We start from the raw sequence: 24822 nt of genomic DNA on the forward strand, positions 1-24822 counted from the left end.
TAACAATCTAAATATAACAATAATAATAAACCCATCGTATTTATTTATTCACAGAAAAAACAAATGTCTTTACATGCTTTTAGGACACACTCCTAACAATTATGACATTAGGATCACGTTTTCAACTATATGACTTGATTAGCAAGTCTTGCACCTTTATAATCACACAGTGTAACGGTCTTGGCTATCTAGGGCGTTACAATTTATAAAAAAAAAATAGGCAGCTCATTTATGTCTAGTATGAGAGATTTTTTTGCCATTTATTTTTATATTGTAACATATTTTAAAAAATTAGTCTTTCTTTTATTAAAGAAAAAAAAAAAAAAAAAACCTTACCGGGTCGGGTCTGACCCGCTCCATCACATCCGAGGCGGGTCTGACCCGACCCGCATCAAATTCCTTAACGAGGCGGGGCGGGTCAGGGCATAAGCTTAGTGGGTCGGGGCGGATCTTTAACGGGGCGAGACCGACCCAGCCCATTTACATCCCTATTCTTCCCTGGTAGTCACCAAAAATGTTGGGGTCAACTCCAATGACATTACCAATGAGGCCGCCTATTTCTTTACCCAAGGATTGGACAATCTTGGGTGATAGACAGAAAATAGGTAGATTGTAATGCCTTGGATAGCCAAGACCATTACACTGTGTATTTTAAATAGTGTTGGACTTGCTAATCAAGTCATTTGGATACAAATGTGTACCTAAGGGTAATTGATGGATTAGGGTTTAAAAATTTTGATCATAGGAATAGTGTTTTTCATTTAAAAGTTTGAGTCTGTACATGGGATCCCAAAATAAGTATTACAAGGCATTTACAACTCCAAAAGTAATTACAACATAAGCCGACCTAAGCGACAAAATTCAGGTTTGACTCTAGTCCCTGTTGAATCCTCGGTCGTGGCGGTCAAGCAGCTGCAAATGTACACGCCGCCCCTAAAGCTCTCCAACTCATGGCCGGTCCAACTTTCATTCCCCTTACATGCACCACATAGCACCTGTGAGCCAAGTGCAGACAACTTAAACTTAAATCAGCATATTCAAATAAGCAACAGAATATAAACAACTAGCTTAGCAGTAGCAACCCTGCTCAAACAAACGCATAGCTCAACTTAAACAATCAACGAGTTAGACAAGTGCAGACAACACTTATAATTATTTAGGTGGCGTTCGGGCTATCCAAGTGCATATCGCACTCACAGGTTGCCCTAGCCAAATGGCCTGCATTCCACACGCTTATTATTGTCCCCGGCGCCCCAATCAGATGCAGCATATACAAGCATGTCTAATCAAATAATCACAGGTATATTCATAGTTATATTCATTAACAGGGGTCGAGCCCTAATTACAACTAGGGTGCAGTTTTCTTACCTCGAGTCCCGAGCAGATAGCGTATGGCGATCCCGAGCGCAATCCCTGCTCTCGAGCCTTAGCGGTATAACCTAGCCACAACACAATAATGGTAATCATCAAGATTTAAACTAATTAAGAGCTTCGAAATTGCTCACTAGCCTTCGGGAGCTCGAAATCTACTAAACCAGGTAGCATAACCCTTCTCAAGCCTTTAGGTTTGAGCTCCCAAGCTTAAAAACCCTATTTGGCCAAAATTCTCCATTTGAGTCGCAGCGCCCCCCACAGGTGTCGCGACCCTCTACAAGTCAGAGAGAAAAATCCCTAAGTTCCCTAGACACGCATTGCGACGCTAAGGCGGTTCAGAGAACCTCCATTAGCCTTTGAGTTCATGTAGGTCACAGCGCTCCAAAAATAGCACCGCAGTGCAACCCCACGAACCCAGAAATTCTGGGTTTTTCCTGCGTTTTCTCCGAGCCAAAGCCTCTCCAAACCCAACCCAAAGTCGAACTTAAGTCCCAATTGAGTCTAGGACTCTCAATAACATAGCATCAGCAACACAATTACCCCAACCACTAAACCACAGTCTTACCAAAACTCAAAACCAAAGCTAGAGTTAAAACTCGGCCAAAACTTGAACTAATTAAAGAATTCGCAGCAAAAACAGGATACATATCTTACCTCAACAATGATTTCAACCCCAAACTATCTCTTAATCCCAATCCTAGCTTCAGCTCCTTAGATACCCTGGCCAATTCTCCAAAAATTTCACAAGCCTCCCAAGTGACCAAGAGAGAGGAACGAAAGAGAGAGAGAGAGAGAGATGTGAGCTACTCTGCCTGTTCGAAGGTTCCTAAGGTCTCTAGATGGCTAAGGCAATCCAAGGCTAAGTCTATCCCTTTGATGCAAAAGACTAAAATGCCCATTGAGCAAAACCTTACTCTTTAATGTCCTCAATGGCAATGTCGTCATTTGCCACATTTTCCGCTAATCCTCAAATATCACTATAAATCCCTGATTAATCCCGACATACCCAAAAGATCACCAAGCAACTACCCATCACCCGATAAATTCTGACTATGCATTAAATTACTAAAATACCCCTAGGCTCACCCTGAGCCGGGTATTTGACCCCGTTGTGACTTTACCGCTAACTCGCTCACTAGGATCGCCTCAAGCCGAATATCGCAAAGATATCCACATAATAATGTGGTCGCAATCACATAACACATATTATTACATTTATACCCTCAACGAATCAAAATTAAAAATATGATCTTATTAACAAAAATAGGCTCACATGTATATTTAATACACATAAACATGCATAAATATTCATATCACCATGTCAATCATATATACTACATAATCACACATATATTCAATTAATTTTACATATAAATTCAATTATGCCCTCCCAGCACACTAATCAAGGCACTAAGTCTTATTAGCAAATTTGGGACGTTACATAGATTATGCAGTTAAATCCAGAAGGACAGTCTCTCAAACTTCATCATAGTATAGTCTTCAATACCCTTAGGTTCTTCTAATACCAAGAGAGAGTTTTCCAAAATCCATGGCCCTCCCATAAGGACACAGTCTTGTCTGTTTCCATTGTGAAACGAAATAAGAAAGTATTGGTCTTTAGAGATTCAACCTCAAAAGGTCCTTTTAGTTTCCAAAATATATTATATGCATGAACTATTGATTCTTGTGGTATCATACGAGTCGATAGAACACATCCCACTAGCAATTTAGCCACGTTATCCACCCTTTTTTTATGATCAAGGCATCTAGATCAGCCATGATGATGTCTTCATCATCTTCGTCAATATCTAGAGCATTACACAGAGCAGCTAAGCCATCATCATTCATGGTTATTGGTGATAAAACCCTAAGATTGGTATACTTCGAACCCTACATGACAAAACCATTCACTTCAGAGAGAGAGGAGCTTCCGAGAGAGCGAAAATTCTTATGGTGACTATTGATTTCCGTAGTGTAGTAGTTATAATAGGATTAGAGATTTTAGTCACATCATTTGGAGTCAAAATATGTAATTGTACGGAGCAGCCAGGCAATGCGTCTCCAGTCAGTTATTAGCATAGGCCAAAAAAGGCATGCGACGCGTCATCTCTATGACTAATCAACTTCTCCAAAAATGACCTAAAACACTTGTAAATGTTCCCAAACGTTTTGGGCATTGTATCACTTTATACCCAGAAAATTCAACTATAGATACCTACAACAAAAACTCATAATTTTATTTCAACTTAAGTGAAATAGTTAAGTGTATTACACCACCTTAGTTAAGTGTATTACACCACCACTTGTGCAAGACATTATATTTAACCAATCTCGACATTATATTTAACCAATCTCGACGATGTACCCCATCCTCTAGGTATATCAATCTTGTGTATACTCTATCGCTCCGCTTAGACCAAACTTTCATGAGCTGGTTGTTCAATTCCATTACTGAGCCCATGATGGGCCATGTTATGTGCTCCACTACCTTCAACCATATTTGGATCATTTTTGATTCCATGTTCACCACTCAATCTAAGGCACGGTCCATACAGCTTCTGCTCCAAATGCAAACCCTTAGAAAGGGTCTCTTAACATCCATGACTATGTGCTTAAAATGAAGAACATTGCTGAAAGCTTAGCTATTGATGGTCAACTTATCACTGATGAAGAGCTTCTTCTTTATGTATTGATAGGTCTCAATCAAGAATATGATCTGGTGGCAGTGGACATTACTTCATCCCGTGAGTCCATTTCCCTTTAAGAGGTTTAGTTTCTTCTTCAGAGCCATGAAATGCGGCTTTACCAACTCAACACACTTGTCTTAGACATCTCTTCTCCCCCTCCTTCTGGTTCAAATTTCTTTTTTGGATGAGGCTCTTCCTCTTCTTCTCGAAGTCGAGGTCGTGGTCGTTCGTTTGGCAATCGCAGACCTACTAATTGCCTTTTGTGCCAACTATGTAATCGTCCTGGTCATATTGCTATTAAATGTTGTCATCGATTTGATATCACCTATCACGGTTCACAATATTCCATTGCTTCAGCCCCTCAATCTCAGTCAACTATGCCTCGCATTTCCTCCGGTCAACAAGCTTTATTTGCCTCTCCACTGCCTCCACTGATTGTGCTTGGTATATTGATAGTCGTGCCTCCTACCATATAACCAATGATGCTTCCTCTCTCATCAACAAGTTTGGGTATAAAGGTAGTCACTGTCTCATAATCGGTAATGGTGATTCTTTGTCCATCACTCATTTTGGTTCCTCACTTGTTAAGTTAGAAGATAACAGTTCTTAGCTACATCTCCATAATATTCTTCGTGTCCCTGATATCAAAAAAAAATTGCTTAGTGTTCATCAACTCCTTAAAGATAACTCTATTTACATTGAGTTTTTTGTTGATCATTGTTTTGTCAAGGAACTCACTTTGAAGAAGATGCTACTTCAAGGGATCATGCATGAAGGGTTGTATCGAATCACTCTTCCCTTATTCACATCAGATGTGTCGTCTTCAACATCATTTTAAGTTTTTTCCACGCCATTTATGACTTTCAGCTCGCATGTTTCGCCTAGTTTAAGTTTTCGTCGAGTCTTGGTCATAACAATAGAGTTTGTCCTAGCTTTTTATGGCATTTGCGTCTTGGGTACCCTTCCTTGAATTTCATGAAGCAAGTTTCAATGAAATCAGACAAATCCAATTCACTTTTTTCTGATTATTGTACTGCGTGTACTATTGAGAAATCAAAACATCTGCTTTATCCTAGTTCCTCTACCACAGTTTCATCCATTTTAGAACTTCTTCACACAGATGTTTAAGGGCCACCCCCTATTCCATCTTATGATCGTTATCGTTATTATGTTCATTTCATTGACTATTACTCCAAATTCACATGGATTTTTCCTATGGAACTCAAATTTGAAATCAAGCAAATCTTTGTGATGTTTCAACAGTTAGTTGAGTGAAAATATGACAACAAAAAAATTAAAATTGTACAATCTGATTGGGTGGTGAATATCGCAGTCTCCTTCCCTTCATCCAAGCTCTTGGTGTTCATTTTCGACACCTCTATCCCCGTGATCATCAGCAAAATGGAGTTGTTGAGAGAAAACATTGACATATTGTCGAAATGGATGTCACCTTACTCTCACAAGCACACATGCCGATATCTTTTTGGTGGGAAGCCTTCCCTACCTCCACTTACCTCATTAATCTTCTTACTCTCATAATAAAAAATTCCTCCCCTTTTGAAACTTTCTTTGGTGCTACTCCATTATACACTCATCTGAAAGATTTTGGTTCTATTTGCTTTCCTCATTTACACTCATATAATAATCATAAGTTAGATTTTAGGTCTGTATTAATTGGCTAAAATCCTAAGCACAAAGGTTATCTCTACCTCCATTCCAGTGGTCGTGTGTACATTGCCAGGAGTGTTGTGTTTCATGAGCTTGCATTCCCTTTTTCTCATGGCTCTTTTCTTGAGTCACTTTCTCTGCCTTCTCAGTCCTTGGTTTCAGTAGATAATAACAGTTGGTTCTCCATTCCAGTTTTCAGTCCACCTGTCTCCTCTGAGCAGCCTGATTCAGCTCCACCAACATCTCATACTAAAGTATGCACTTCTTCAAGAGTAACTCCTCGCTTTGATCATCAAAGAACTCTAGTAAGTTTTCCCTCTCCACATGTATCTCTCTCTCTTATTTCCTCATCTACTTCTTCCCCTGCAACTCTCCCTTTCACTACTAATCTCTCTGCTTCTATTCACCAACCCTCAACTTCTACAAATCGCCATCCCATGCTCACCAAGTATAAAGCCGAAATTTTTAAGCCAAAAATATATAATTGTTCTTTCATGTTTTCTTCTCTCTTAACAGATGATGTTGAACCAATCTCAGTTAGGCAGACACTCACCATTCTGAAATGGAAAACTACCATAGAAGATGAATATCAAGCTCTTCTTTGCATCAATACCTGGACTCTTGTCCCTGCCACACCAGATATGAATGTTGTTGACAACAAATAGGTTTTCTGCATCAAGCACAACTCTGACGGCATTGTTCAGCGTTATAAGGCTTGCCTTGTTGCCAAAGGTTTTCAACAAGCTCCTGGAATTGATTTTTTTTAGACTTACAGTTCTGTTGTCAAACCATCCACCATTCATTTAATACTTACTTTGGTTGTAACTAATGGCTGGGATATTCAACAAGATGATATCAATAATGCATTCTTAAATGGCTCCCTGCATGAAACAATTTTTATGCGCCAACCCGAAGGTTTCACTAATCCTCAACATCCCACTGTTGTGTGTGGCTTAAATCGTGCTCTTTATGGCTTAAAACACGCCCCTCGTGCCTGGTTTGCTACCTTGCGCATTACTTTGCTGTCTCTTGGCTTTATAAATTCTCAAGCTGACTCCTCTTTATTCATTTATAAAAATGATGCAGTTGTGCTTTTATCTCTTGGTCTATATGGATGACATACTATTCACAGGGAGCCATCAATCTGAAAAATATCCAAGATCATTACTTTTCTACATGATCAGTTTGCACTCAAGTACCTTGGACTCGTGACTTACTTTCTTGGAATTGAGATAGTGATGGGGCATCATAGTATTCACTTATCTCAAACCAAGTGTAGCATTGATCTTCTCCAATGAGTTGATATGCTCAATTGCAAAGCAGCTCCTTCACCTATGTGCCAAGGCATCAAATTAAGTCTTTAAGACAGTGAGCCATTTGAGAATGTTACTTTATTTCAAAGCGCCATAGGAGGCTTGCAATATCTCACCTTAAGCTGCCCACACATTGCTTTTGCAGTAAATAAATTAAGCCAATATATGCATGCTCCAACTCTCAACCATTGGTCTGCTTGAAAACGAATTTTACGCTACATTAAGGGTACCATCGGCCATGGACTGTCATTCACTCCAGCAAAGTCTCTCAACTTAGAAGTTTTTTGTAATTCTGACTGGGCACCTTCTTTGGATGACCGACGATCTACAACTGGCTATGCCGTGCATAATCATGGTGGAAATTTGATTTCAGGGCGTTCCAAGAAGCAAAAATCCATAGCTCGGTCAAGTACCACCGAAGCCGAGTATAGAGAACTTGCTCAGAGTGCTACTGAACTAGCTTGGATACAATCTTTGTGTGCTAAAATAGGTGTGCAATTGCAAGGTATTCCTGTTTTATGGTGTGATAATTCAGGAGCAAAACAATTAGCAAATAAAGTTGTGTTCCATGCAAAAACAAAGCACAGAGTTAGATGTGCACTTCATCATAGACAAAATTGAAAACAACAAATTGGACATTCGATATGTCCCTCTACTGAAGAACAGAATGCTGATGTTTTAACTAAAGCATTGTCTATCACTCAGCACTCATTTCTCAACAACAACAAACTTCTTGTTTTGCTATCACCAAACATGAGCTTGAGGGGGCGTGTTGAAGAAGGTGTACAAGTACTGAGCATTGCTCTCGTTGTAAACAGTGGAGGAGAAAATTCGATATACAAAATTTTCGTCATTTTACCTTTTCCTTTTTTTCCCTTCAGTATTTCAGATTCGATCAAACAAATGGACGGTAAAGAAAACTGGAAACAACTAAGTCGGCAACATTGGAAAGAACGACGAGTACTGGAGGAAGAGGAAGCAATTGACACCATTAAAATTCATTTATTAGTTTTTATACCAACTTATTAAGAAGTATTAGTTGTTAAAAGTCACTATCATATCTAGAATTATCTAGAATGCTTTAGAGTTCTAGAATGTTCAAGAATATACTAGGAAGAACATAGAACATTCTAGAAAGTTCTTGAAGAAACTTAGAACTAATTAAATAATATATAGAAAGTTCTAGAATTATTTAGAAAAAAGTAGAAAATAGTTAAATAAATTAGAAAATTAGAAAATTCTAGAAAGATTTGGATGTTTTTTATAAATACAAATGTATTTTGTGTGTCTAAATTTGTAGAAAAGTGTGTTTAAAAGAGTGTTGCAAAAGTGTGAGTCTAAGTGAGTAGTATATAAGTGTGTCTAAAAAGAGTGTGTGATAAGTTATTAAGTGAGTGCTCCAAAACAAAGTATGTAAATGTTTAGAGTGTGTTGTGATAAAATATTGTATTAAAATCTTGGTGTAATTACTTTTGTAATAATAAAGTAACTGAGATGAGTGATTGTTGAGTATGTAACTGAGGCAAATGACAGCTGTGACTAGTTAGAGGTTGTTTAGGCTTGGTTGTATAGTCTGTTAGTGTGTTGTAACTGATTCTTGGTTAGACAGTAGTTTTTTCTCTCTTACTGGTATCATGTATAAATACCACTTTTTTCTCTCTTACTGGTATCATGTATAAATACCACTCTTTCTAATCAAGTGCTCATGAACTGAGCTTCATTTTTTCTTTCAATAAAAGTTTTCTCTTCTCTGGTTTCTCTGTTTGTTTCTTTCTTAATGGTGATACTTATACTAGGTTGAGATAGATCCAGATTCTTCTGCGACATATTTATTAATAGATAGCATTAAAAGTCATAACATAGATATCAGTTGATGGCAAAGAATCCTGATAGGACTAAATACTTTCTATAATCTTTAAGCTCTAATTTATGTGTCCATTATTATTTGTTATGCGCATTGATTGACAAATGCATTACATACTAAAACACATTAATATATATATATATATGTAAAAAGTATATGAAGGTGGCTATAGCTTGTAATATTTTAAACACATAAAACTACTTCATTGTCATCATATTCTTGGTCGTCGTAAATTCCTTGAGAACGCTCATTTTCAATGAATCCCTTGAGTTGGTTTGAAATAACGAGCTCTGGAGGTGGTACCACAGTAGGCGATTCTCCAGCCGTAGCAGTAGCAGTGTTCATTTCTCCGCTATTTTCTACTACGGTTCGTCCTTTAATCATGTCTGCCTCACCATTTTCGTTCATCACAACCATGTTGCATGGAACTTTTTTGGCATAAAACTCTGTGTTCTTTTGATGCCTGCAACCGAATAAAAATTCAAAGAGATATCTTAGCTATAATTGTGAGAATAGCAGTCCTAGCTATGAGCCATCAAAAATATTGCAGAGTATAAATATACTATACTTATTTTTTACAAAATAAATACAAGCATGTTGCACAGAGTATATAAACCTTCGCATTGTTCAATCTTGAAATTAAAGAGCTCTACCTATCAAACACGACCCATGTTGCACCAAGGCTTATGATTTGCTCGACAACCAGAAGTCGTGAGGGATATCCCATTACAACTTTCTTCTGCAGCACGACCTGCATTGCAAGTTCAACATAGAGTGAGTATTAATATTGTTATATACACGATTTAACTATTTAAATCATGAAATAAATCTTATATATATATATATATATATATTTATATAAATACGGACCCCATAACTTCGGCAAAGATCGAGAACAGCCTTCAACTTGAGATACTTGAAATCGCTCTTGATGTTTTCACTTCTCTCTTTCGCAAGTTCTTCTAAATCTACTGACCAAATATCCAACCAAGTCTTGGTAGACACTGCAAAACAGCCATGCAATGAATAGGAACAAGATAACTCAAAACTAAACGAATAGAACTACATGAATCAACCATATATTTTTAAATTACCTTGACACATTTGTCTTTAGTACAGAACTTTATTATGCTATTTTTCTTTAATAAGGTAAAGTTCTTTTTGGTGTATCATAATAAGTCAGTGTAGAAACGTTACAATAAACTCAAGAAATAGTATACTAACATGGAATGTTTAGCCAAGGCATGACTCCAAGAAGAGTGATGGCACATCCCGAACGAGTGACTATGTTTTGAAGAACCCATTCAAGAACCTCAGGTGTAAATTCGGTCAGGCCATCCATCACGATGACAATATTTTTAGTAGGGCTTGACCCGTTTGGATCAACCAGATGAAATCTAAGATCACCTCCTTGAGAAGTACTCATGCTCCTTATAAAAGGCCTTCTCAAATTTCTGTGTCTCTTGCCTCCCAACTTAGAAAAAACCATCGTTTTTATACTGAGCGTTTCTGCAATCTTTACGAATATAAAGAAAAATCAAATTAAGTAAAAAATATTTGCGGAAAGGGAAATTGCTGGATCGACTTCTCTTACCTCTTATACATGTGTACTCGTCTTGTCTATATAGATAAATGCAAATTTTGGAATCTGATACGATCAAATCAAGGGTTACTTCTTTTAAGTATTATTACACAAACGAAGCATTGTTTTTCGACAATTCTGAGGATTCCCATATGTGAATTAATGTCTATGATTCACATATCTCCCAAAAGATTCAACATTCTTATCTCTAGATCTTATTTAATTAAAACTAAACTTGTATTCAAAGTAGTGTCCTTAGGATAAGGTCGAAAATGGATTACAAAACCTATGCTAGAATACTAAACTCTAGCACGGACCAACAAACTAAGCTATAAAAAAACATCCTCGGTTTACTTATCTGGTGAAGGAATATATTGTTCAGATCTTTCGGTATGATTATAATAGCTTATAGCATAGGAATTAATTTATTGATCAATGCTAAGACCCTAGATTAATTTTTTTTTTAGATAAATAAAAAATTATCTTGGTTTTAATACAAGCAACCACAACGTTTTGTGAATCTACAACTTTCACGTCACCTCCAACAAGACAACATCTTTCAAGCAATGAACCACCCAACTTTTAGTTGGTGTATCCAAGAAAGAAAATAAAACGCTATCTCAATTGCCGACTGATTCTAAAACCAGGTATATCACAATCAAAGAACTTTACATTTGTGAAATATTATTAGTTTATAAAATTGGTTGTCGGATTCTACAAACTAGGTTACACCAACCACAAAGTTGAAACTCAATAAAGAGACAAACCCTCTTAGTACTCTATAGATTCAAAGCCTTTCCATATGAACAAAATACACTTTGGTAAAGAACACAAGGCCAAAAATATAACCGATCTCTATAAGAAACAGTCAGCGTAGAACTGCAGCCACAGGATGCACTACGGATCCATGGCTTGATTTATGTCGAGCATTAGCAGGGCCAGCCCTTTTACATGGCGAGACCAATCGTTTCTTCTTCCTTGAAGCACCTGCACTTTGAGGCCTGCACATGGCATCCAAGAGTTTACTGCCCCTCGAGCTAGGCATACTCTTCGAAAGGTATCTTATTGCCTCCTTGGTCTTTGAATCATCAGGCACCTTGTTCGACAATCTTTTACGTGTAGTAGCTCGCTCCTCAGATTTCAGATGGTCACGTGGAATTTGAAAACTTGACGCTGAAGATATCAACCACACCACAAACCTCATTAAGTTGGTTTCATTCAAAAGTTTCACATCTTAAGCAAATAAAATCACTTTATGTATTTTCTTACCTGGAGTCTCAAAAGAAAACAATTCTGGACTCTGAGATCTTGGCGGTGTAAGAGGATGGAAAACATCATCTCCACCAATTTTTACCTCACTGGATTCAACTCCATGGAAATCATTTTCTCTAAAAGGTGTAGCATTGCAATTTAAATCACTAGCTTTTACTTTGCTGGATTCGACTCCCTGGCAATCATTTTCCCTAATAGGTGTAGTAATGCAATTTACACCACTAGCTTCTGCTTTGCTGGATTCAACTCCAGGGCAATCATTTTTTCCAATAGGTGTAGTAATGAAATTTTGATTGACACAAGATAGTTTTGGTAAACAACTAACAACATCAGGTGCAACTGAAGCATCATTGATATATGCTGAATTAGGAAGTGGACAAGTATTCTCAACAGCATCTAGAACCGACTGAGGTGATGTAGATAAAATGGCTGGATCTAAAGATTTCATTTCTGCACCTACTAAACTTGAAAACCAGGGAGTGCCACGCCTTGCATAGAAAAGAATGTATGCATCCTGAGATAGAACAAATTCTTCTTCGACCCTAGTAACCTGCATACATATCCATTTTATTCTCATAAGCAATCTGTGTAAAGATCAGAAGTCCAAATCACATCTTAAACTGTGTAACAGTGGATGATGGTCAGATACTATCAAATGGAAGTGCTAACATAAACTTAACCAGTTAAACTAAGAAAGCAAAACAGATAGTAGCCAATGCCCATGTAAATTATCAAATTATCAGTTAAAATAGCATGCATATATAACTAAATCACTCGATTGAAAGTTCATGTAATTCAAAAAAAAGGAGCAGGTAACTAATCACCCTGTATTTGTTTTGAAGCAAAAATGCTAAAACTACTCCACGATGATAATCAAAGGTAATGTACATAAAAGGAAAAGAAAATGATTTACAAATTATAACCTGCAAATATTACCTTAGAGTCATCCAACCTGTGCCATGTGTCTGGAGAGGACCGAACAAAGCTGAAGTAATGCCCAAACATGGATGATAACCCAACATGAACAACAATTGCATAAAGATCATATATCAACTCCACCTATTGCAAAAAGTTAAGAGAATCATCAAAACTTTCTCAATTTAATACCAAAAGTAAAATTTGCATATTTGAAGGGAGGAAAAAATAAAGAAAGTAAGACTCTTCTCTAAACACACTTATCAGACAGCATTAGAAGAAAATAAGGCTCTTCTCTAAACACACTTATCAGACAGCATTAGAAGAAAATAAGGCTCTTCTCTAAACACACCTATCAGACAGCATTAGGCAGTCTTGATTTTTCAAATCTTAAAGTTATTTAAATATACCATATAAATAGGATCATTATCAAAGCAAATTAGTAATGTACATTATCTGTGACCAATTAAATGATAAGATTATTTGATAAAAAAAAAAATGTGGCTGTAATGTTTAGTTGATGTTGCTATGTACCAATTATGTTAGATCGCTGTCAACTCACTGCTAGCACCACAAATAAACCAATACAAAGTAAAGTACTCACATCATCACTACTAGCACTGGTAGTGTATGACTGCAAGTCCAACTCCAAAGGGAACTTCACATGTTTGTCAATCTTCTCAACATAAGATCCATCATTCTTAAATCTTTTTAAATGAAACACAGCAACTGATGGGGCCTGATCTACCATAAGCTGTTTCACCACTGCCACCTTTTCCTTACAATTTTCACATGTGAACTTAGTATCTGAATCTCCAATCTTTTCTTCACTAGTGAAAGACTGCAGAGCACTAGGTAGGCTTTCTACATTTTCAATCTCCAGACTCAAATCAATCAGAGGTTCAAAAGTGTCCGAACAGTGACCACAGTGGCAGCACTGAAGCTGAAAACCAGTCATCATAAGAAGAATCAGTGAGTAGAGGTAGAACATAAAGTTAAAATGATATTTATGAATTAAAACAATAACTTCACATTACATTCTTAATAAAAAAAACAGAAAAAGGCATCTTACTCTACTTATAAGACGACCACCAAAAACCTTTTGCACAAGGTTTTCAATTGGAGGAGTAGTTTTTTCCTCTTTATTAAAATTTAAAAAGCACCTCTCAAGTTTATCTAAGAAGCACTGCAAAAACTCATGGGCATCTTCCTGTTGGTATCTCATGAAAGAAGTCGAGAAGTCTAATTGATTAAAAGTCAAGGTCACCAAGGTGTGAACTTTAATTTCTTTCATTATGCATATCCAAGAAAACATAAATACTTTCTTTTTCAAATTCAAAGAATCAAAAATAAATAAATAAATAATAAACATTGTGAGAGGAAAGATAATTATCAAAAACAAGAAAAAGGATAGGCAGTGACTAATGAATTACAACAGTGCAATCAATTCTGATACTTCACAATAAAGGATACGATTCAAATTATCAACAAACTTCAACGGCGAAATACAACCTCCCGAAGATTCTATGGAAAGTTGAATGTGGTCGTACATAGAACAAATAACACAGAACTCTCTGCATCCACCTGATAAAAATACAGTATCATATATGAAAGTTGGAATAATTAATAATCCAAAATAACAACTAACCCCCAAATAAGATACGTATACGTATAAATAATGAGGGAAAAAACAAGGAAATATACATCATTGAATTCAAATCTTACTTCTACAGAGCATGTCATGTTTACAAGAACGAAGCCCCTTCACCAGAGGCACGGTATGAGTAAAGCATTGCAGAACTGCATTGATAAAGCACGTATTGCCCAAATTGATCAGTCCTGCACCCTGCACAAAACAAGAACATGAACATAATTAAAAGACCCACAAAGGATTTAAGACGTAAAGTGAAAACTAGTAAAGAGAAAGCTCTTACCACCATGGAGGGTCTCGCTTCATGAATATAAAATGAAATGTCGGCAAATGGAGACCAATGCGGGTTTGGATCATAATTCGATAAACCACCTTCAACACAATAAGAAGGCGAAGTGGGCGAATCTTCTTCCCTCTGAGCTTCTTTTTCTTCAACCCTAGCGAAAGATAAGTTATCACCATTTAAACCCTGTTTTAATGAAGGAACCAAAGACGACGACTCGCCATCTACAGCAGAAATCGGCTCGGGCTCAATTGGAATGGAAGACTGACCACTAGCTAGGGTTTGGATAGGGGAATCGGAAGGAGCCAAAGAAAGATCATCAATTGCTGCCAATTCAGAATCGAAGGAAGACCTAGTTTGGAAATCTTGACGAGGCATGGCGTCCGATTGAGGAGAAGACGGCTGCGATCGATGAGGAAACTCCTCATCCGACGAATTGAAGGAAATAGGGTTAGGTGGTTTGGGATCCATGGAAGAATGAATAAGGTTAGGAGCGAGAATGAAAATGAATTTGGGGTTTGGCTTTCTGAAACTGAGAATTTGAAAGAGTCGGTGAACAAAAAATAAGAGAGGGAAGACGAAAATAAGAGAAACGAAGGGTTTTGAAAAGGGAGGGAAAACTCGCGCTCTTCTGATTTTTAACCAAAAATGGGGACTCCCTCTCACTCACCCTCTCAATTCTCAAATCTAAATTTCAGTTATATGATTTCCCCTTTTTTATATTTAACATTTTAACTTTTATGTATAAATTTTTATAAGGTATGTTTTGTATATCCCTTTTTAAATTCAATTTTTTCTTACTCAATAGTTTTGTCGAAAATTGTTTGTGTTGTGCTTTCATTATAATTGTGTTTTATAACTTATACTACTACTAAATTTAGTGTCTCAAAACAATTACATATTAGATTGGATGAATGTCCTAACTAATTCTTGAGTAACTCAATTCATAAGGAATATTTTATCAACAAAAAAATCATATGGAATAAATACATTAAAAATTAATGCTAACTCTAGGATAACTTAAAACCTCTACAAAATATTATTAAAAATGTTGACTTGATAATATTTTACTCGTAAGTGATTTTTTTTTTTTTAATGAGTTCTATCTTTATTCTCTAAAATAATTTTTTTTTTGTTTTATAATTCTTCGTTCAATGTGGTGTCATCTAATTAAGAATAGTTTTATATATGTAATTAGAATATTAAACTTTAATCTTCATATCATATTTGTAATTATTTATAGTTATTCTTACATTAATTTAGAATCTGTTCATCATCTAACTCGAATGTTTATTCTTACTCTAATTTCTTATGGTTCTTAATGTGAAAAAAACTATAGTACATTAATTTGACGGTTAAAATTTTTAATTATATTCAAGAAAAAATATTTATTCAATTGTTCAATTGAGGTGGCAAGTATTTGAGATTCTTGATGAAAGAAAAACTACCACAATTATCTGCATAAAAACCGGAATATTAGTTATTACTATCCTTAATTAACCATATTAGTGAACATTGAACATTGACCATATTGTACTATACTTTAGCTGACATGAAAAGGATATGATACATAGTCGAATTCTTTTCGACTAATTTTAATTTCACAATATTAAAATGCTAAATATGGGAAGTAATGAAAAATTATATAAATATACAACAAAAGGAATGAAATTAGAAGTTTGTCGTTGAGAAAAATGTCAAATTTGTTCCACAGCTTAAGGAATGAAAAACTTTATACGTGGGAATGGGATTGGGAATGTGGATACAGCCAAAAACACATATCCCCGTACGTGTTGCACTGCTGTAAATCCAACCACACGTTTTAGAGGGAAAACATCTCTGCTCTGCATTAATGGTTTCTCATTTTCCCGCTAAAATTCACAATGATGTTATGTGACCCACTCTTTCTTTCCCAAACACTAACGGAACGAGATCGGAGATCCTCAGTCAAATAACGCTACTTCATTTTAACGGAGTGACTTCCGCCGTTTACTATATTTTACCCCCAAAAAAACAGAGGATAAAATTGGGCAGGGCAGAAAATGCTTCGTCTTTGACCTCACCCCTTCTATTCCTAATTCCCAATGAGGACAAGAGTGAGACTTCTCCATCAGATCAGATCAGATTAAAGACCCAAAGATTACAATTATAAAGGGAAATATAAATGCAAATGTATAATAGAAAGGAACAAGAAAATTACAAAAACAAGAAAAGAAATAAGTTTGAACAAGTTATAAGAAATCTGTCCAACAGTTCTATTTCCTCCCACATTCTAAAATTCTTTTGGACCACTTTTATAGAAATGAACTTTGGGATTACTCAAGCCTATTTATTATTAGAATAAATAGCATTTTTGCCAATAGAACTATAATCATTATATGATCGTGCCCCCGAATAATTAGCGATGTTAAAAATTCCTCACGAATTATCCACATTATTAAAATATGTGACTTTTATTAGATTTCGTCTTAGGTGGCTAACGAATTGATGATGTGGCATTTTGCCGATTGATATGGCACTATCATGTGTAGAATAATTAGCACTTTTGCCTCCCGAACTTTGATTACTACCAAACAATACTCTTTTTATCAAAAAAAAAATAAAAAATTTAAATAATAGTTTTAATCCTTAATAAATTAAAATTTTAATTGATAACAAATAACTTTTTTTACTTTTCTTTTACAATATAAAATAAATATATTTTAGAATGAAAATTTAAAATAAATAGTAAAACAAATAAAAAAACATTTAATTAAAAAAATGACGAATAACGAAGGGCTTACATTAAAAAAATAATAATTTAAGAAGAGGAGAACAAAAGGGAACAAACTTTGTTTTAGGACTTATTTTTAATTTTTATTTTAAGATATATTTATTTTATATTGTAAAAGAAAATAAAAAGTAAAAAATAAATTATTTGTTATTAATTAGATTTTTATTTTTGAGTATTTAAAAATTTATTTAATTAATTTGAAACTTTTAGTATTGTTTATTTTCTTAATCTTTTACAATTATTTTTTTATTTTTTAAGGATATAAATATTATTTTTAAGAAAAAAAATTAGGCTTTCTTAAAAGAAAATTAGTTTTAATAAAAATGGCACAATTTGGTAGTGATCAAAGTTTGGGGAGCAAAATTATTAATTATTCTACACATGACAGTGTCACATCAACAGACAAAATATCACATCATCAATCCGTAAGCCACCTAGGACAAAATTTAACAGAAGTCCTATATTTCAGTAATGTGCATAGTTCGAGATGAATTTTCAACATTGTGAATCATTCAGGGGACACAATCATATAGTGGTCATAGTTCAAGGGGCAAAAACGCTATTTATTCTTATTATTAATTTTAGAAGAATTCAAGAAAAGAAGAGAGTGCAATAATACTCTACATGGTTGTTTGTGATTACCCTCGATGATATTTTTTCTCAAATAAATTGAATTTGAACGAAACCATGTACTTTCATTAGTCACTTTGATGATTTTAGAGCATTAGGGTTATGGAGTTGAAACGTTGTTGAACCCGCTCGAACAAAAAATTGTTGGACAAATGGCAACGCTGCCGAGCCATCTATTCTATAAGGAAAATTTGAAAAGTTATGCATTAAATGGGGCATAATTAAAAACTATCTCATTTTATTTATTTGTTTGTAAAATATATCAATCTTCTTATTCTAATACAAAAATATCATTGTCATTATTCTATGCCCTGTGTCTCTCTTCTTTCTCCCTCTTGGTCTCTCTTTCCATCTCTCTCACTCTCTCATGGTTCTTCTACCCAATCTGACTATATTGCCATAACATCACCACCACGTTGTTAAAGAATGTTGAAATCGACCCAAAGAATGAAGTGAACACAAGTCCCCAACCCAATACCCAAAGCACCATCAATTTTGAGGGTTCTTGGAAAAAAAAAAACTTCATTAGGGCCTCAATGTAGTGATGGGTGTTGTTTCTAAACATTTATTTTCATATTTTCAACAAATTTGTGTTTGTATTTGTGTGTCTTCTTGATTTTTTTATCTAAATTTTTATGTGATTTTCTGCATTTTTTATTCTCGATGGGCTCATGATATTTGATCAAAAAGAAGTGAAAAGACAATGCTCGATGCATCTCAATGCTCGATTCATCTCAATATATCTTCATGTTGTGCATATTTTCGATTAATGATATCCATCTTGATATGCCTCAATAGATGGTTTAATTTGTATTTTCTCGATGGCCTTGTTGGCCTCAATAGATGGTTCCTTAACCTTTATCCCAGCCATGATGGCCATCAGTTTTTCATCATCACTTACAGTTTTTGAACGAGCAACCTCTTACATAAATCGTTGCACGTAGTCTTTAAGAGGCTCGTTTGTGCCTTGCTTAATATCAACAAGGTCATTGAGTTCAGCAGGTAGGGTTCAAGCAGCAAAAAATGTGAGTATAAGAGTCTCACCAATGCTTCCCAATAATTGATGGTCCCAGGTTCTATTTAAAGAACTATTGTTGGGCAGGATCTGTTAGGAGTGTGTCCTAAAAGCATGTAAAGACATTTATTTTTCTGTGAATAAATAAATACGATGGTTTATTATTATTGTCGTATTTAGATTGTTAAATTATTGTTTGAATAATTTTGTAAATATCAGAAAAATTACATATTCATTATTGAGGATGTAATCTTGTATTAGTACGAGAGAATTAAGATCACATGAATGAATAAAAATAGTCAACAACAAAAAATTAAAGTTATGGTATTCTTTAATTGGAGTTGTAAGTACGGTTTACTGAGTATCATAATGATACAAATAATCTAGATTCAGATTATTGATGTGGAAAGACATCTCGGTAAAGGTGATTTATATAATATGATTATATACGGCATGGACCGATATGAATTAGAGTCTTTATCCAAAAACCATTTAATAATAAAGACTTGTAATTCATATCATAACTGATGATCATTTATAGATCAACCTAAATTCTGAGTGTTCATGAACTCCTGTTCATGTTTATTAAATATTTTGATTCATTTGTTAAGGTCTCTTCAAAGAATGAAGCTAATGACTTTTGTTTTGGAGATTTAATATCATGGATGGCTGGGAACATGTATCAACAATACGGAATCTAATATTTCCTAATGGATCGTATATTAGTTCCCTTAAGGGTTAATTCTGGAACTGAATGATTTTGAGCTCAAATCTATAATTAGATTATAGATTAATTATTCACTAGTGAATTAATGGTACTTACGGAATAAGAAGTAAATTAGAAAGGTTACATGGTAATTCTTCCATTCTAATTTATGAACTAATTAATTAGAGGGTTGAACTATTGTAAGATGGTTATATCAATGGACGGCTTAAGAAAAAGATTTCTGTAAAAGTATATCTATAACATAAAAAGTGCAATTCTGAATTTATAGTGGAGTAATATCATAATTAATAAATTAACTATTATAATTAAAGAGTTTAATTATTTAGTTTCAATTTATTGGAGCTTAATGTTATAGGTCTATGGTCCCCGAAATGGCTCAAACAATCACTGTCAAAGGCAAATACAAAAAATGGGCAAAAATGACTTATGTGATAAGTAAAATATTTTTCTATGTATCAAACATAATTATTGTTTAATTATGTGTAATTAATTAACTACTTAATTATTTGATTTAACAAAAATATAATTAATTTATTTTTGGGATTTTTGGTATTTAAATAATAATAAAAATTGAGAAAAATCACATGCCATCGCAGGCATGTGGTACACGTGTGGCACAGTGCACATGCACTGTGCTACACGCATAAGAGAGTATACTCAGTCTCTTGATTCCACAATTTTAGTTATTTAAATATTAAATAAATAATGAGATATTTTAATATGATTAAAATATTATTATTTAAACAAAAATTTGATAACTGATCAGTTATTTTGAATTTGTTTAAAATAACAAATATTTGAATATATTGGATATTATTAAATATTGGATATCAGTTTTTTCACAGAACGTAACTTTTCAGGGATAGAAAAATATCTAGGAATCTCTCTCAAAGAAAGAGAACAGTGACAAAAACTAAAGTCATTGTTCTTCACAAAACCTATGTCCAAACTTTATCAGATCTCATGTGTTGAGAACATCTGATAAATAGTTATTACCTATTATTTGTATAGCGAGCCCACACTCGTTCTTTGTGTGCCTGAGAACATTTTGGAAGATCTTGGTGTGAGATCTCAAGGAATTTAGCTATACAAAAAGATAGCAGCAAGGAAGGACCTGAGGTCATTTTTCTGTTCATGTCCTTGATTCAATATATATATATATATGCATGTGAAGAAGTAGATCTAGAAATCTTATGGGATTAATCTAACAATTTGATTGTTGTTCCGCTGCGTATAATCTCTGATTTAATCAATAAAAACCAACAGGATCGACCAATGTAGCAGGAAAAAATCTACACCGAACATCATCTCTAATGCCTTGCAGGTCAGTCTGGATTTTGAAATTATTCACATGTGAAACTGGATCTTCTTTTCATGTATACATTTTTTCAAGTTGGCATTTTAAACTTGGGAGGGATTGTTGGGGTTTTATTCCCTAATTAAAACTCAATTTCTTTGTAATCTCATTTTATTATTAATAAAATAATAGAAATCCTTTTTTACTTGGTCAATCACTTTACTCACATGTTTTATTTTCATGATTATTTATTAATATAAAATTCTATTAAATCCTGAGCATATAGCTAATCATATTTACAGTGACGTAATCACAATGGAATATAAATATGATTATATGTTCAAAAATAAGTTAGTCCTAAGATTAGTCAATGCACATAATTTACACTGACTTGCCAATCTACGATATGATCTACTTACACATTGCAGTGTTATGTTCTTTTCATAACATTAGCAAAGTAGATAAGATTGAATGTATTTGTTACATCGGACTGGATCGATATTGACAGTTGATAAGATAAGAAGACATGTCGTTATTATCTATTCTAGTCATATCATATAGTTGACCATAGGTTAATTCAATCTCAATTGTGAGTGGTTAGTATTCTAACTGATTGTACTATTTGAGTTATTTGACTTGTTCGTTACCAGCTTACCCTACAGACTAGCCCACTTACATCTTGGGAACTCGGTAGTATAATTGAGTGGAAGTGTTAATCATAAATATGAACATCTATAGCTTTTGATGAAGAAATAAAACGATGGTTTCCTTTTAGTTTAGTTCGAGGTGCTAAATGATAGAGATCTCATTTCAGTAATTAATATTAGTTTACTGAAATACCATTTACAAGGAACTAAGTATTTTAAGGATAAAATACAACGAGGGGTAAAACGGTATTTTAGTCTTATCTCATTGTAGACCGTCTATAAATGATTGAGTAATAATTATGGTTGTAACAATGGATAACTAATAACATATCTATATTGCTTATAGAGTGTTCTATGAATTCAATAGTGCAATTCCGAGTCTTTAGTGGAGTCACTAGGAATTAATAAGTTAGTAAATTTATTTGTTAAATTTGTGATAACTTATTGGAACTTGATTTCATAGGCTCATGGTCCCCACAGTACTTTGGATAAAATCATCTAGATAATCTCAATTAATTGATTCAATTATGAATTAGAATTATCAAAATTGACCAGGTCAATTTTGGATAATTTCACAAAGTTATGCAATTTAGAAAAGAAAATATATTTTATGGCATATTTATTAATTAAGATAAATTGGTGTCTAAATTAATAAATAATTTTAAATCAAGGTTCAAATTATAAATAATTAATTTAATAAAGGAGTTAAATAATTATTTAATTAATTAATCAATAAAAAATAATATGGGCCTTGAATTTAAGTCCAACGGGCTTATAATTAAATTAAAGATTTTACGAGCCTATAGCCCATGAGAATTTCAACCTAAGGGCTGAATTAACCTATTATTTTATTGTTTTGTTAATTAAATAAGCGACCTGATTGAGCCTTTAAAAGGAATGTTAAGAGGAAGTTGAAAACAGAAGATCTAGCTTTGATGTTTTAGGGTTTTAGACTCTCTCTACAACAAAAGTCTTTTTCTAAGCATCTATATTCTCTTCTCTTCTTCTCTCTGTATCTATCTCATGTGTTGAGAATTTTCCACTCTAGTCTAGGTGATTCTAAGGATACTATGGAAGACTGTAAAGAAATTTGAATATCGGTTCGGTTTCTTGGTGATACCTTGCGACCTAAAAGATACAAGGGTTAGAGAAACTCAAGGAATGACTTATTCATTCCGTTGCATATAATGTAAGTGTTCTTATCATTATCTCTGTTTAAATTCAACTATAGAAACATGTTCTAGGTTTTCTTATATTGAATTGTTTAATATATGATTTAGATGAAAATAAGTAAGATCTTGTATAAGTTATTCCCAATAAGGATTGCTGTGGCATTTACTCGATCAAAAAATAGAGATTTTTTCCTTCTTTCCATATCAATGTCGGTAGGTTATGGGGCTGCTAGTTCCTAAACCATTCGAGTCAAAGAATCTAACTGCGCTTGTATGGTTGATGCAACAATAGGCGCATCAACAGGTAACACAACAGGTACTGCTGACACTTCGTTTTGGTGCTAAAGGGTCTAATGGTGCAACGAGTCCAACAATATTCAACCCATTTCCCTCTCTGAGTTGGTCGAGGACATTGTGAAGATCTTGTCTTCTATTTCCAAGTATGTTAAAGACATTGTTTCCACTTAGTTACCCCCAACGTTTTGGCTATCTGCTTGGGGGGCTACAAGAGGTGGTCCAGTAGGATGATTATGCTGCTCGGGCTGCCTTGGTGGGACAAACAATCATTCAGGATGCACGTTGTCTTGAGGAGGTATGTTTTGAGGACCAGGTAACCTTGGTGGAACATATTGTTCTCATGGTCCATCATTCATGCGGGCATCATAATGCTGATTGTTTATAGGTTGGTAATATCCACTATCTCCCTCATCATCATTATAACCATCTCTATAAGATGACTGGTATCCACTGCTTACTTTCTGGTTGTTTCTTCAGTGATAATGCCTTGGTTGTTGACCTTGATAATACCCAGCTGCCCGGTTATGTTGAGGTTGTTGGCCTCGATTCTGACTTGTTGGTCGTTCATTCCTTAATTATTGGAATTGTTGACCAACATTGATTTTGTTGATTAGGAGGACTTCCTCATCTTGAGACTGATCACCTCAGTTGTCGTCCATCAACATGTCTTCCTTCTCCATAGACTTGTCTGCCATGACAATGCTCTTAGTTGCGATTAGGCAAGACTTGTTCATCTTGATGCAACTGACGATAATGCACTGGTCGATTTTCTTTGTTTGTTCGATTACTCCGAGTTTGTCCACGATGAACAACTTGATCTCAGGATCTTGTTGGTTGATTAGGTCCAACGACTCGACCAATTTGTCCTTCAGCATCACTAATTCCACCAACATTTGTCAGGTTGTGGATTCATTGGTTGATTCCCATTAAGTTGAGTTTGTTGTAAGACAACTTCTAGAAATCGAGATGCTTCAGCATTCCTACTACCAACTTCATCTTGTCGAGCCATAAAGGCCCTTTGTAGTTGATCCATCCAAGCTTGGAAGTCTTGTCTCTACTTGTTTATGGCTTCAGCTACCGCCTCTTGTGTTGCTGCCTGATTTTCATGCAGTGCAACAAATTGTTCTTGCATTTAGCCCACGACTTCCTTTAGTTATATGTCGGGGTTAAGATCTTCCCCCAAGTTTACATGGGGCTCATTCATGACAAAGTACTTCACGATGAGGCAGATTCTCAGTCAGAGGAACCTGCTAGCCAGGATGCAAGGGAGGAAACTGACAGCTTGAAGGGCAATCATGTTGTCCAGTGGCTTGGTTTACCCCTTGAGGTTCTTGGCTTTGGCTTCTTGTATTTATAGTCATTTGTTAGAATCCAGTGGATTGACGAGAGGAATTATTTATTGAGTTCAACTCTCACCGATAACAGCAAAATGTTGACCATCGATTTGCTCAACTGACACTTAGTCATTTAAGTAATGATGATAAATAATGAAATAACTAAACTTAAGTAAACGACACAATTTTTTTTATAGTGGTTCAACCCCAAGAGTTGGTAATGACCTATGTCCACTTGCACTTTTATTAATCACAAAGGTCTCAAAACCAAGATCAAAAGAACAAGATTCAACCGAGTTTCTTAAGCTTGAGACAAAGAAT

The 24822-nt window shown here is 34.8% G+C and overlaps 2 protein-coding genes across 3 annotated transcripts; both read right to left on the bottom strand.

The window, feature by feature from the left end:
- Window positions 1-8865: 8865 nt before the first annotated feature.
- LOC133777876 (uncharacterized) lies at window positions 8866-10765 on the bottom strand. Of its 2 annotated transcripts, none has more exons than XM_062217631.1 (5): window positions 10501-10765; window positions 10131-10415; window positions 9777-9910; window positions 9560-9657; window positions 8866-9369 (listed from the first exon to the last, which is right to left on the bottom strand). In XM_062217631.1, the coding sequence occupies exons 2-5, from the start codon at window positions 10393-10395 to the stop codon at window positions 9090-9092; spliced, it is 777 nt and encodes a 258-aa protein (XP_062073615.1). In that variant the 5' UTR covers window positions 10396-10415; window positions 10501-10765; the 3' UTR covers window positions 8866-9089. The 2 variants fall into 2 exon arrangements, with proteins under 2 accessions (XP_062073615.1, XP_062073614.1); XM_062217630.1 differs by having other exon boundaries at window positions 8868-9369; window positions 10131-10422; window positions 10501-10759.
- Window positions 10766-11091: 326 nt separating this feature from the next.
- LOC133777877 (ubiquitin carboxyl-terminal hydrolase 20-like) lies at window positions 11092-15291 on the bottom strand. The gene is made up of 8 exons (XM_062217632.1): window positions 14610-15291; window positions 14401-14521; window positions 14149-14259; window positions 13748-13917; window positions 13280-13618; window positions 12697-12819; window positions 11758-12310; window positions 11092-11661 (listed from the first exon to the last, which is right to left on the bottom strand). Exons 1-8 carry the CDS (start codon window positions 15078-15080, stop codon window positions 11357-11359), a joined length of 2193 nt encoding a protein of 730 aa, XP_062073616.1. The 5' UTR covers window positions 15081-15291; the 3' UTR covers window positions 11092-11356.
- Between the last annotated feature and the right edge of the window lie 9531 nt (window positions 15292-24822).

The sequence above is a fragment of the Humulus lupulus genome, chromosome 5, assembly GCF_963169125.1.
Source record: "Humulus lupulus chromosome 5, drHumLupu1.1, whole genome shotgun sequence".
In the NCBI taxonomy this organism is placed as follows: Eukaryota; Viridiplantae; Streptophyta; class Magnoliopsida; order Rosales; family Cannabaceae; genus Humulus; species Humulus lupulus.

Bases quoted from the DNA above. Each gene is read 5' to 3' on its own strand.
- LOC133777876 (XM_062217631.1), bottom strand. From the start codon at position 10,395: ATGGTTTTTTCTAAGTTGGGAGGCAAGAGACACAGAAATTTGAGAAGG. The intron at 9,658-9,776 runs GTCCGTATTTAT...CTTGCAATGCAG, and splicing joins ATCTTTGCCGAAGTTATGGG to GTCGTGCTGCAGAAGAAAGT. The intron at 9,370-9,559 runs GTAGAGCTCTTT...ATTCGGTTGCAG, and splicing joins ACATGGGTCGTGTTTGATAG to GCATCAAAAGAACACAGAGT.
- LOC133777877 (XM_062217632.1), bottom strand. From the start codon at position 15,080: ATGGATCCCAAACCACCTAACCCTATTTCCTTCAATTCGTCGGATGAG. The intron at 14,522-14,609 runs GTAAGAGCTTTC...TGTTTTGTGCAG, and splicing joins AAGCGAGACCCTCCATGGTG to GGTGCAGGACTGATCAATTT. The intron at 13,619-13,747 runs GTAAGATGCCTT...ACTGGTTTTCAG, and splicing joins GTGGTCGTCTTATAAGTAGA to CTTCAGTGCTGCCACTGTGG.